We start from the raw sequence: 13,716 nt of genomic DNA on the forward strand, positions 1-13,716 counted from the left end.
AGTATCTTCTGGTCAAATATGTCAATGACAGAACAAGTCATTCTTTGATCATTTTTAGGCTTTAGGAAAGCTAACCTGTAGGGATACTTTCTCCAGAACTATCAAAGATTGTCAAGATATGCACATTTTCCTTTCTTCAAGGAGAGATTCCTCTATAGACTTGTTTCATACCTTAGTATTTGTTCTTACTGTGTGGCTAGCCTCCAGTGCATTTTGATAGCATTTTTCTATCATGTAATTGTTTAGCTGCTATTCTTTTCCTATGACATCCCATCATCTCAAAGGCGCTCAGTTTTATGTCTGCATTTCAGGTAGCCAAGAACTTTAAATTTCTATTAGGCTAGGGGCCTGCACTGTGGCATAGTGGGTAAAGCCACCGCCTGCAGTGCCAATATCCCATATGGGCACTGGTTCAAGTCCTGGCTGCTCCTCTTCTTATCCAGAGCTCACCTATGGCCTGGGAAAGCAGCAGAAGATGGCCCAAGTCCTTGGGTCCCTGCACCCATGTGGGAGACCCGGAAGAAGCTCCTGGCTCCTGACTTCGAATTGGCACAGCTCCGGCCCTTGTGGCTATCTGGAGAGTGAACGAGAGGATGGAAGTCCTCTCTCTTCCTCTCTCTCTCTGCCTATGCCTCTCTGTAACTCTGACTTTCAAATAAATAAATCAAAAAAAATTTTTTATTTATTTATAGAAGTTACAGAGAGAGGGAGAGATAGATAGAAAGGTCTTCCACCTGCTGGTTCTCTCCCCAGATGGCCGCAATGGCCAAAGCCGGGTAGAATTGAGGCCAGAGTTTCTTCCCGGTCTCTCACATGGATGCAGGGGCCCAGGCACTTGGACCATCTTCTACTGTTTTTTCAGGCCACAGCAGAGAGCTGGATTGGAAGAGGAGCAGCCGGGCCTACAACCAGTACCCATACAGGATGCTGGCATAGCAGGTGGAAGCTTAGCCTATTATGCCACAGTGCTGGACTCTGAATTTTATATTTTTATATTTTATATATATTTAAGAGTATTTTAGTGTGGTCTACCTGCTAATTCAAATCCCCTCCTCTTGCTGCCCCATCACTGTTAAATGTATTAGCTTCACCATGTAGTCTGTTCTGATATAAATGAGGCTATAGCATGGTGTATAGCTTGAGAGGGCCCTGGGAATTTTCCACAGTTGCAGAATTATTAGCAGAGTTCACAGTAAAATACAGGTCCTTCTGGGTTTTACTCTAGTATGTTTTTTTTCTATACTGCCAATGTAGAATAAGTGCTCTGGCTTTTTAAAGACTGCTACTCTAAGTGGATAAACACTATACTTTAGTAAGTATAAGAGTCTATTTAGATCAGCTCACCTGGCTCCTGCAATCACATGAACAGGACAGAAAGAAGTCAGAACAGATTCACACAACCTAAAGGTCAAAATGACAAACACTGTGGAGGTCACTTGCATAACCTCCCATCACAGAGAGAGGTTCTTCAGACATTTCTGACCTATCCACCCTCTCTTTAATATTTTCAGAGGGAAGAAATACCTTTTTAAAGATTTATTTATTTGAAAGGCAGAGTTAGAGAGAGAGAGAGAGAGAGAGAGAGAGAGGTCTTCCATCAGCTGGTTCACTCCCCCCAAATAGCTGCAATGTCTGGTGCTGGGCCAATTTGAAGGCAGGAGCCAGGAGCTTCTTCTAGGTCTCCCTCATGGGTGCAGGGGCCCAAGGACTTGGGCTATCTTCTACTGCTTTCCCAGGCCATAGCAGAGAGCTGGATTTGAAGTGGAGCAGTCGTGACTCGAACTGGTGCCCATATGGGATCCTGGCACTGCAGGTGGTGGCTACACCACAGCGCCAGCCCCTCATTTTCTTTCAAAAGAAACTTTACTTTAGAAAGTTCTTGCCTGATATGTCTCTGAAACATTCATAGTAAAGTATAAAAATCACATGCTATGATGCTAAGTATGTATTTGGATAGGAGAATTTCTCATCAAACTTTACAGTTTCCTTGTAAAATCTCAACAGATTTCCTTGGGCTGTCTTATTCCTAGCATTCAGGAGCACCCCAACTTCCTTTATCTTTATTTTGATACTTTTACTCAACATCATTGTTTTTCCTTAAGAATCAAGCTTATGGGGCTGGTGCTGTAGCATAATAGGTTTAGTCTCCGCCTGCAGCACTGGCATCCCATATGAGCACTGGTTCAGGTCCTGGATGCTCCACTTCTGATCCAGCTCCCTTCCAATGTGCCTGGGAAAGCAGAAGATGGCCCAAGTGTTGGACCCCTGTATCCATGTGGGAGATCTGGAAGAAGCTCCCACCTCCTGGCTTTGGATCAGCCCAGCTCCTGCCGTTGCGGCCATTTTGGGAATGAACCAGCAGGTGGAAGACCTCTCTCTCTCTGTAACTCTGCCTCTCAAATAAATAAATAAATCTTAAAAAAAAAAAAAAGGGGATCAATCTTACGAAATTATGAAAAACTAAAACTGAATGAAAATTTCAAGAGATACCAGAATTTTAGATGAGAAATGGAATAAAATAAAAAAATTAAAATAGCAGATTTGTCCTAGCACTTAAAATGCTTGCATTCCATATCGGAGTGCTGGGGTTCAAATCCTAGTTCTGCTACTGGTTGTAGCTTCCTGCTAATGTAGACCCTGGGAGGTAACAAGTGATGGTTTGAGTAGTTGGGTCTTTGCCACACCTGTGGGAGACCTAGAGTGAGTTCTTGGCTCCTGGCTTCAGCCTGGCCCAGCCTACCTGTTGCAGGCATTTGAGGAGTGAACCAGCAGATGGCAGCTTGCTCTCTATTTATTTTTAAATAAATAAATAAATAAGTAAAATAGATTAGACTTTTGAAATTAGTACTAAAATTCTATTTTCATTCAAAACTGAAGAGAATTCAAACTACGAAATGTTGTTATTATCTTTAATTTTGGTGTTCAGCTGGTTTCATTTAAATATATATTAAATACCAATTAAGGACCAGTGCTGTTCCTCATATCAGGGATCCAGAGATGAATAAAAACAACCTTTGTCTCCAAAAAGAACATTCCTATGTAGTTAGCTATGTAAACAGTGAATTACAAAATACAAGTCAGCATAAGTATAATATTAACAGTACATTATTATGTATGCTAAATGTTCCCTTGGGTCAGCCTGGAAGCTGTTCTTGAACAACGTGGTGCCTAGCTCATCCACTATTCCTTCACTCAAGTCTACCAAACTGCTGATTAAATAGCAGGCCTCATTCTAGACAATGAGGACACAGCAGTAAACAACAAAGATTTTTCCTTCCGAAACTTAGTGGAAGAACTTATAAAGGTATTGATTTCAATGCTACTTCCTCAGAGAAGACTTCTTTGATTTAACATAGCTTTCTTCCCCCTAAATCAGCTTTTACTGTTATGCTCTGTCACATCTCCATGCTTTCCTAAATTTAACTACTTTTCTAAAATTATCTAAATTTATTATAATTTATAATTATTTTGTTTGCTTGTTCATCACCTCTCTCTCTCTCAAGTGTAAAGAACCTGTCTTGCTCTTCTTTTTATTCTGAGACTAACACTGAGTCCGACATTCAGTAGGTACTCATTGAGTACTTGCTAACTGAAACCAAATCAAAACAAAACTTGTATTTGTAACAGTTTTTCCTTTCTGGAACCTATCAATTCTCCTAGACCTGATCCCCAAGAGTTGCTCTAAACTTTGAGCTAACAAAGTCCTTCCAATATAGTCAGCACTGATCTCACAGGTCTGATATTACTTACGGTGTTAGCTCAGGCAGCACACTGCAAGCTTAGTGAGACTCTTACAATCCTGTCCTTGGTTGTCACTAGAGCTGAGCTTAGTTTGATCCTTGAGGATTTAATAATTAACTCATTCAATAGTTACTGAATGGGGCCGGTGCTGTGGCGTAGCGGGCAGGCTGCCGCCTGCAGTGCTGGCATCCTATATGGACACCGGTTTGAGTCCTGGCTGTTCCACTTCTTGTCCAGCTCTCTGCTGTGGCCTAGGAAAGCAGTAGAAGATGGCCCAAATCCTTGGGCCCCTGCACCTGCATGAGAAGACCGGAGGAAGTTCCTGGCTCCTGGCTTCAGATCACCGCAGCTCCGGCTATTGCAGCCAACTGGGGAGTGAACGAGTGGATGGAAGACCTCTCTCTCTCCGCCTCTCCTTTTCTCTCTGTGTAACTCTGACTTTCAAATAAATAAATCAATCTTAAAAAAAAAATAGTTACTGAACACTCATCATGTGCCAGATAGTGAGAGGTTGTGGAGAACATGATGGAAATGTCCTTGGACAGGGCAAATGGAGCATGTCATAGCATGGCCACTGGACATAGGCTTGGGCAGTCATGAGTGGGGGAGGATGAAGGGTTGAGTGGATGTAAAGGCTTAAGCTCAGAGCTGCAGTATGCCAAAACAACAGCCAAAAAATAAAAGTACATATATTTAGATGGTGCTTATATCCTAGGCATTCTTCTATATTTTTATGTTATTAATTATATGCGCTATTAATTTATTCATTCCTTACAACAATCTCATGGGATATGTACTACTATCAGCCTCACTTTACAGCTAAGCAAAGTGTCCACAGTCACATGCCTAGCAAGTAGCAGAGGCCTAAGCTAAGCCTGGGCAGTTCTGGCTACAGAATCTGAGTTCTTAACCTCTATACTGCTTCTCAAAAGTATTAACAATTTGTTCTTTTTCTATTTTTACTTCCTATAATGAGAACTATTTACTTTTTGCATATGCTATGTTTACAACAGCCATCACTCCTAGTAACTGATTAAATAAAATTAGATGCTTTTGAATTTAGAGATTAAGAAATGGATAACTGTAGCATACTTTTAAGGGCTAATTATTACCAAATTTCTGAAGAATATATACACCTGAAGGAACATTGTTTGATTTATGGTTTACCTATTAAAACACAAGCATCCAGTGAAAAACTGGCATATCCACTTAGTTTTTTTGAAATGTACACATAATGCATGATATAGCAGTTCTACTCTTAAGCATCTCTCCAAAAGAACTACGTATACGTCCCCCCAAGAGACATGCACTGGAATGTGTACAGCAGCCCTATTTGTAACAGCTCTAAACTGGAAGCTACTCAAATGTCCATCAACAGTAGACCCAGTAAATAAAGTGTGTTACACATACACCACAGTTGAAAATCAAACGTGGATGAATGATCCACAATTATATGCAACAACAGGGATGAAGCTCATAAACAGAATGTTAATGAAAGAAGCCATACACGTAAGCATATATCACTATGATCGTTACACGACTATACGTGCTACCTACTATATATTAAGTACAAAAACAGGCTAAACTAATTTCTGCTGTTAGAAGGCTGGAAAGTGGCTTTTTCTAGAATGGGTGACAAGAAGAAAGCAGGAGGGAGCTGATGGGATGCTAGCACGGTTCTGCCTCTTAAACTGGGTTGGGTGGTGGTTACATAGTTTGTGAAACTCCGAGTTTTATGACGTGTATACTTTTCTGCATATATGTTCTTCATTACAAACTTAACTGGAAGTTGATATTAGTTTTAATCACATGGTCTATAATGTTAAATATATTTTCATAAATTTAATACGAAGGGAAACAACATTATTTACCATCATTTGATATATATATGAGTGCCAATCTTGTAGTAGCTAATATATTAAAACCTTTACTTAGACAAATCTTATTTACTCCTCACAAACATCTTTTAGAGACAGGCACGATTGTTAGCTCCATTTCTGATGACAAAACTGAATGTGCTAAAACAGAAAATCAAAAGACAATTCTAACTCTAGAGAACATACTCTTAACCATTTGCGATAATAAATTTATAGTGGGAAGAATTTAGACAGCTATGTCAAGGCCAAGAGAGACATTCAAGTCCTAAAACTCACTCCACAAAAAATGTTTACCTACATTGTTTTACAATGAGACTTCCAATTAGAAGAAACACTAGTCACTATAAGGTGGGACAAGCAATAGCTAGACAGTTTGTTTTCCACAATCAAAATATTTTCTTTTGTTGTTCGTGCCTAACATAATTGTTATTAGGCATAATTGTTCATCCTAACAAAATATAAATGTTAAGAGGGTTTCTAAAAATAAACTCTACTTTTACTTCTTTAAGAAAACATAGCATGGCAGGAAATTCTTCATCTATAGTTAAACTTATACCATGTTATGTCAGGGGATTGTATCTGAGAATAGGCTAATGACTCACATTCACAATACGGAGTTACCAAGCAATTTTATGAACAGAAACAGAACAAATGTATTATGTAAAGTTTTAACAAAGGTAACACAAGGGAAAATAATTCCATATTCAGTTAAAGCATTTGGTAATTTACCAACATTAAATTTACCTCTTTGGAGGGGGTAGCGGGAGACGTGAAAATTGTCATCCAATAGGACCATACAAACATAACAAAGAACAGATGGAAAGCCACAAGGTAAACAACGGTCTTTCCTGGTAAATAAAAGCAAATAACATTTCATTGAATCCAAGTGAAAACAGGAAAAAGCATTACATTAAAACATAATATTTGGGTCTAGAGGCCTAAATCCAATAAAAAATGGAATTAAAACCTATCAAAACATCAAATATACAAACTTTATCTGCATGATATAACATTAATAGACATGAAGAAATAGTCTTATCAGTCTGATTTACAAGAAAATACTACAGCCTGAGATGAAATCTGATCTCATTAAGTTGATGAACACTTAAGCTAAAACACTTCCTTCACTCACTGTAGTTCAAGCACTCCCTAAAGTTAATGTTTAATGACTTAAAAATTATTTAAAACAGAATCCATCACCATGAACATTAAATCTCAGGAACTGTAAACTGAAAGTAAATAAAGTCACCATTACCATGAATAATGAGTAAATAACCAAATTCCTGCATTGCTCAGAAAAAATATCCTAAATTTCATTCTCTTGTTCAACAAAGCTAACAAGAAAAATGTTTAGTGACTTTAAATTTTTACCATAATTATTTCCCAAAGGGATCAGTGTAATACTCCAACATCTTCATCTTCAAATGTTAACTCACTGATGTAACTTTAAGCTTTTTGTCGTGCAATGTAGTTTTTCTATTTGTAAGGAACAGGACTTGTTTCCACAAGCATGAACTATCTACCAGCTGCTTAAATTCTTTCAGTTTGGCACGCAGCACCACAAACACACTACAGATAACACAGACAAGCATTAAAGTATGAGATTCTGTGCATTTTAAAGTTCAGCTCCAATACTACTTCTTCCACAAAAATATTCTACAATTACATTTTGGGATTCATTACCTCTTCAAACTGCATACCCCAAATAATTTGCTTAGACTTTAATTAAAGTTCTTGCTTCAAAAGAGTTAGCTGCTTACTATGCAAAACACTTAGAGTAATGCCTAGCACATAATAAATCATCAATAAATACTAGCTCTTCAGGCATCTTACTTCTTTTTTTTTTTTTTTTGACAGGCAGAGTGGACAGTGAGAGAGAGAGACAGACAGAGAGAACGGTCTTCCTTTTGCCGTTGGTTCACCCTCCAATGGCTGCCACGGCCGGCGCGCTGCGGCCGGCGCACCGCGCTGATCCGATGGCAGGAGCCAGGAGCCAGGTGCTTTTCCTGGTCTCCCATGGGGTGCAGGGCCCAAGCACCTGGGCCATCCTCCACTGCACTCCCTGGCCACAGCAGAGAGCTGGCCTGGAAGAGGGGCAACCGGGACAGAATCCGGCGCCCCGACCGGGACTAGAACCCGGTGTGCCGGCGCCGCTAGGCGGAGGATTAGCCTAGTGAGCCGCGGTGCCGGCCAGGCATCTTACTTCATAACATTTGGTGCTTTTTGTACATTCCCTATTCCAGTGCTTCTCAAGTTTAAATAGTGGTAGTTTTCACTGAACTGTAGGAAAATGAGAAACATTAAAAACATCGTAGTGAAGCTTTTATAAAGCTAACATGCATTCAATTTGAAGTACTCTCCTTCCTTCTGCCTGATGTTATCTTCCTTACATTTTTGGTTTTAAAAAGTCCATTCTTTTAAAAAATTATGATAAATAATTGAAAACCCCACTGGAACCCAGCATTTTATTTTGAAATTGTGCTGGCCTATTCCTGATTTCTGAGGCTTAGAAACCCCAGTCACACAGTTAACAGATGCTCAAGTGATTCTTCATCCCTCACAGCTAGCCAGCACAAATACTTCCAGTCCTGGTGCCTAAAATTGAACTCATCTTCACTGTCAGTACACAGCCCATAAATTGTTGCCTAGCTCATCCAAACTGATGCAAAGGCCATTTGGTCTCCTCACTTCCAGTCTTTGTTCCAATCCATCCTCTATGGACAATGTGAGATGTGCTGCTCATAGTTCCTTCTCACTCTTCACTGTGAAATTCCTGAAGATAACTCTAGCTTCCTGATAAATACATCCCAACAAAACTCCCCACCATACACTGCTGGTTACACAGTCACCTGGAAGACATATCGTATGTGCCTCATGTCCAACCCTCAAAGTCAAGTAAAGCATTCTTCCAGTTTACAGATGTAAACACTGAGCCTCACAGGATTTAGTATTTTGCATGATAAAACCAGAATTGAAACATATCTGCTTAAAAAAATCCAAAATTCTTTGCAATATGTCATCCCTAAGATTATGTTTTCCTCTACTTTTTGAACCATCATCTTAATGGTCAAATTCTACTTCTAAGCTGGCATCAGATGCCAGGATAAAATTCGAACTACAATTTTCTTTGATTTTCAAATGTGCTCTTTTCACTTCCACTAATGTTGTTATGCACATTGAAAATTCTGATTTCTCAAATCTGCATTTTCTATCCTATCAGTTCCCTCAAGGTTGAACCCTGTAGTATATCCAACAGACTCAAAATCATTGCGTGGTTTGTTTTCATCTTATTTATTTATTTTTTAAAATATTTGCTTATTTATTTGAAAGAGTTACAGAGAGAACTGGAGAGACAGAGAGAGAGATCTTCTATCCACTGGTTCACTCCCCAGATAGTCAGGGCTGGGCCAAGAGTCAGGAGCTTCATCTGGGTCTCCTACATGCAGGGGCCCAGGCACTTGGGCCATCCTCCTCTGTTTTCCCAGCCCATGAGCAGGGAGCTGGACCAGAAGTGGAGCAGCTGGGACTTGAACGGGTGCCCATATGGGATGCCAGTGTCACAGGTGCATCTTTACCTGCTACACTACAATGCTAGATCCTGTTTGGTTTGTTTTTCCTTTACACAAGCACTTAGCAGCTCAGCTGCCTACTGCTGCACAACACTGAGGCTGACTCTGAGGCCACTGAGTGACTGTGCAGATGTTACCTTCAGGAACCTCCCTTTATCTATACTTATGACTGACATCCATATTTAATCGAGCGTGCCATTCCTCACCTATACACTGAGGTAAAGAGTACCCCTGACATATTTAAACTTTATAATTTATCTACAACTAAGAGCAGTATGTGAAACAAAGCATATAGGCTTCAAGCATTTAAAAAATTAATATCTAATATGTTTCTAATATTTTTGCTCTCCATGAAAGCAAAACAAGACAATTTGCTTTAAAATAAAATATACTACCACTTATTTCAATAAAAAATTGATAAAATTAAGTTCTTAGTACCATGCCTAGAGTATAGAATTCAACAGGTGATAATTATTAAATTATGAGTGAACAATAGAAGATATTGCTTTTAACTAAGTTCAAATTAATGTGATTGATAATAGGCAAATTGCTGTTCATATATATATATATATATATATGCCATAAACCACTGGTTGTAAACAACATGGAAAATCTTATTTACTAATAAGCAAATTAAGTCAAAGCTGAGAGAAAAATCTGAATTTATAAATCAAGAAATCTATATTCATAAATCACATTGAATTAAAAAGCTAACAAAAAAACTTTGTTCAAAGTTTCTTTAAGAGGCATATTAGGAACAGCCCTAAGAGACAATACAAGTGAAAAGTCCTATAGGAACTTCTGAAATTCTCTGCTTTAAACACACAGGGAACAGTGCCAGCTTAAAGAAAGAAACAAGAGGGGAGCAGTAGTGGATGCCTGTGATGCCAGCAGACCATACGGGTGCTGGTTCAAGTCCTGGCTGCTTAATTCGATTCTACCTCCTCTACTAATGTACTTGGGGAAACAGCAGAAAGTGGCTTGCATACTTGGGCTGCTGCATCCACGTCAGAGACCTAGTTATTTGGGCTCCTGGCTAGGCTCTGGCTTTTGTAGCCATCTGGGAAGTGAATCAGTAGATGGAAGATTTCTTTCTCTCCCTTTGTCCCTCTGACCTTCAAATAAATAAAGTATATCTAATAATAAATAAATAAAAAAATAAAAAGAAGAAAGAGCTTACCAAGACTGAGTTTATGTTTACTCTGTTACTGAAAAGTTAGAGTAAAAAGGCAACTTGAGATATAAATGCTTTATGCTTAATAATAATAATAATAATAATTTCTAACTTCAACTATTTTAGAACCTCTGGATTTTTGTCAAATCAAATTTTATTTTTAAAATGTGATCTCAATAAACTTTAGAAATTTTTTATCCTGATGAATTTTGATATGAAGTTTTGATAATTTTTTTCCCTCTATGACTAGCTACTAGAAAAATTTTAGTTTCCTTGAACTAATAATAAAATTTTCAAATCTGTAGTCTGGTTATTTTTATTAAATGTATGTGAGTAGTGAAGTATTATTTTTAACAAATGTTATTTTTAACAAAACATCAATTAAATTCATGAGAGCAAATTCTCTTTCTCAACCTAGCTGGGTATGACATTAACAACCTGAATGAGTTCTGGAGAATAAATAAAGCAGGCAAATCTAAATAGGCATACAAAAATACAAACATTTGAGTGCTAGGTATTTCACATAATAATGGCTACTTCAATATATATATATATAATACAAACTGAGAACATACTAAATGTCTAAGAAGAAACCCAATATTATATCTCCTTTTAATTACATAAGTTTTAAAGATATATATTTCTGAAAAGCAAAAATCACATGTGCTCATCAATAAGTAGAAAGTATGTGGGTGGCAACTAAGATACCATAAGGATTATTCTACTTTATTAAAATGAGACTAAAAATGACTTACCATTTTCTTCATTTCCAGAAATAGTAACTAGAATAGAAGAAAAAAGAGTGAATAAGTATATTTTGAACATTTTGTACTAAGCTTTGAGTTGAATATTCATCTTAATATAATTTTCATAAAAATAAAGTTGGGTTATAAAATATAAACACCACTGTAAAGTTAGAATTGTTCTTGAAAAATTTTCAAAAACACTGAAATACTAAAAAAATTCCTTATCATTAATACAGTTACATTTAAAAATTTCTGTAGACTTTTGTTAATTTCAAATATGTCAACAAGGTTATATAGTTGTGATATCTTCTTTAGCTCTTTTCTTAATGATACCTGCAGAATGAACAGCGCTGTCCTTTATGGCACTCAAACTTATTCATCAGTCTATGATGTACTCTAGTGACCTTTTGGTGAAACATGTACTCAAGACAAATCTTTCTCTTTTTAACTGACACATAATTGTGCATATTTACATGGTAGAATGTGATAACTGAATCCATGTACTCAAGGACCGACCTCAAATCAGGGTAATTAACATTTCCAACTAAGCTGTATTTGGAGCCTTAAAATTCTTCTCTTCTAGTTCTTTGTAAAGTATACACTAAGCTGTAAACTATAGTTGCTCTACTGTGCTATAGAACACTAGAATTGATTTCCTCCTATCCAACTATATTTTGGTACCTGTTATCCAGCAACTATTTCTTTTTAGAAAGCTTTTATTTAATTTTTTTTTTTTTTTTTTTTTTTTGACAGGCAGAGTGGACAGTGAGAGAGAGAGAGACAGAGAGAGAAAGGTCTTCCTTTGCCGCTGGTTCACCCTCCAATGGCCGCCGCTGCAGCCGGCGCACCGCGCTGATCCTGGCAGGAGCCAGGAGCCAGGTGCTTTTTCCTGGTCTCCCATGGGGTGCAGGGCCCAAGCACCTGGGCCATCCTCCACTGCACTCCCTGGCCATAGCAGAGAGCTGGCCTGGAAGAGGGGCAACCGGGACAGAATCCGGCGCCCCAACCGGGACTAGAACCCGGTGTGCCGGCGCCGCAAGGTGGAGGATTAGCCTATTGAGCCACGGCGCCGGCTTAGAAAGCTTTTATTTAATAAATATAAATTTCATAGGTACAGCTCCAGCAACTCTTTATTCCCGTCTCTACTCCCCTTCCTCACCTTGGGTAATCACTATTTGCTCTCTTCTTTAAGCCCAACTTTCTTAGTTTTCACGTCTGAGAATATGCATTAGGCAAATTTATTTTTTATAGAAAAAAGTAAAAATTATACCTGTAATTTAAAGAGAGTATTTTTTCTCTGAATACTCAAATATTTAAAAAATTAGTCTAAGTATAGAAAAGTTAATTCAGTGTTTCTTCCATCTTGTATACTATTTCAATTCAACAACCGTATCAGTTCACCAAGTCCAAACCCCTGAGAATTGCTACTTACTCTTACTCCCGACCCCAGCCCTGGAGGGTCCAATGGCCTCTAGGTCCTATTGACTCTACTAAGTCTCTTTCAAATGTGTCACCTCTTCTTCAATTCCTCCCTTCCCTCCTCTGCCTTCCTTAAATGCAATAGTTTGAGCTGTCTTCCTACTATCAGTGTAACACACACCTCACCACCAGCAAATCTGATGGTTGAATACCCTCTAACACTTCTGAGTCACTTTCAGAATGAAGTCCAAAATCTTTAGGGTAGCTAACTATAGGTCCTCTGCCATCTATAATGTGTCTACTTCTCCAGTCTGTTATTTGCCGATATCTCTAGTCTAATTATTCTGAATAAATACTTCAAGTAGTTTCACATTTACTGTGTCCCTCCCCAGTTCTCTCCCTGTAGAGTCTAGTCTGAATCCTAGCTCCCGTGTAAAACCTTCCTGAGTGTCTCTTTAGGTATCACTACTGCTCACTCTTCCATCTCTGCCATATCATTCCTCTCTATTTGAAATTACTGCCTTTTTTTTTTTTTTTTAATTTGAAAGAGTTACAGAGAGAGAGAGAGAAAGAGAAAAGTCTTCCGTCCGCTGGTTCACTCCCCAGATGGCCGCAACAGCCGGAGCTGCACTGATCCAAAGCCAGGAGCCAGAGGCTTCCTCCGGGTCTCCCACACGGGTGCAGGGGGCCCAAGGACTTGAGCCACCCTTTACTGCTTTCCCAGGCCATAGCAGAGAGCTGGATAGGAAGAGGAGCAGCCGGGACTAGAACTGGCGCCCATATAGGATGCTGGCGCTTCAGGCCAGGGTGTTAACCCACTGTGCCACAGTGCCAGCCCCTGAAATTACTGTTTTTATTAAGATTCATTTTAAAAATATGAGAGGCATACTGACAGGCAGGGTCTGTGTGTGTGTGGGGGAGACAGAGAGAAAGGGATCTTCCATTGGCTTATTCATGTCCCCAATGGCTGCCAAAAACTGGTGCTGGGCCAGGCTGAAGTCAGGAGTCTGGAACTCCATCCACATCTCCCACATATGTAGAGGGGACCAAGTACCTGGACCACCCTCCAACTTTTTTCCCAGGCACATCAGCAGGAAGCTGGATTAAAAACAGAGTAGCTGAAACTTGAACCAGCACTATAGTAAGGGATGCCAGCATCATAAGCAACATCTTAATCCACTGTGGTACAT

The 13,716-nt window shown here is 38.9% G+C and overlaps 1 protein-coding gene across 31 annotated transcripts in view; it reads right to left on the reverse strand.

Annotated features, from left to right (window-relative positions):
- Window positions 1-13,716, reverse strand: part of ZDHHC20 (zDHHC palmitoyltransferase 20) — an 82,787-nt gene that overhangs the window by 38,584 nt on the left and 30,487 nt on the right. For 29 of the 31 annotated variants that reach the window (XR_011378908.2, XR_011378909.2, XR_016213388.1 and 26 more), the window contains exons 2-3: window positions 11,117-11,143; window positions 6,363-6,466 (exon numbers count right to left, since the gene is read on the reverse strand). Coding sequence is in view for 21 of the 31 variants with exons in the window: in XM_070049150.2 (XP_069905251.2) it covers window positions 6,363-6,466; window positions 11,117-11,143 (131 nt within the window). In the remaining 10 variants the exon portion in view is untranslated. The remainder of the gene's footprint in view (window positions 1-6,362; window positions 6,467-11,116; window positions 11,144-13,716) is intronic. The other 2 variants (XM_089304386.1, XM_089304385.1) reach the window with 1 other exon arrangement.

This window comes from Oryctolagus cuniculus, chromosome 9, assembly GCF_051225735.1.
Source record: "Oryctolagus cuniculus isolate XC-2025 breed Fujian yellow rabbit chromosome 9, ASM5122573v1, whole genome shotgun sequence".
Classification (NCBI taxonomy): Eukaryota; Metazoa; Chordata; class Mammalia; order Lagomorpha; family Leporidae; genus Oryctolagus; species Oryctolagus cuniculus.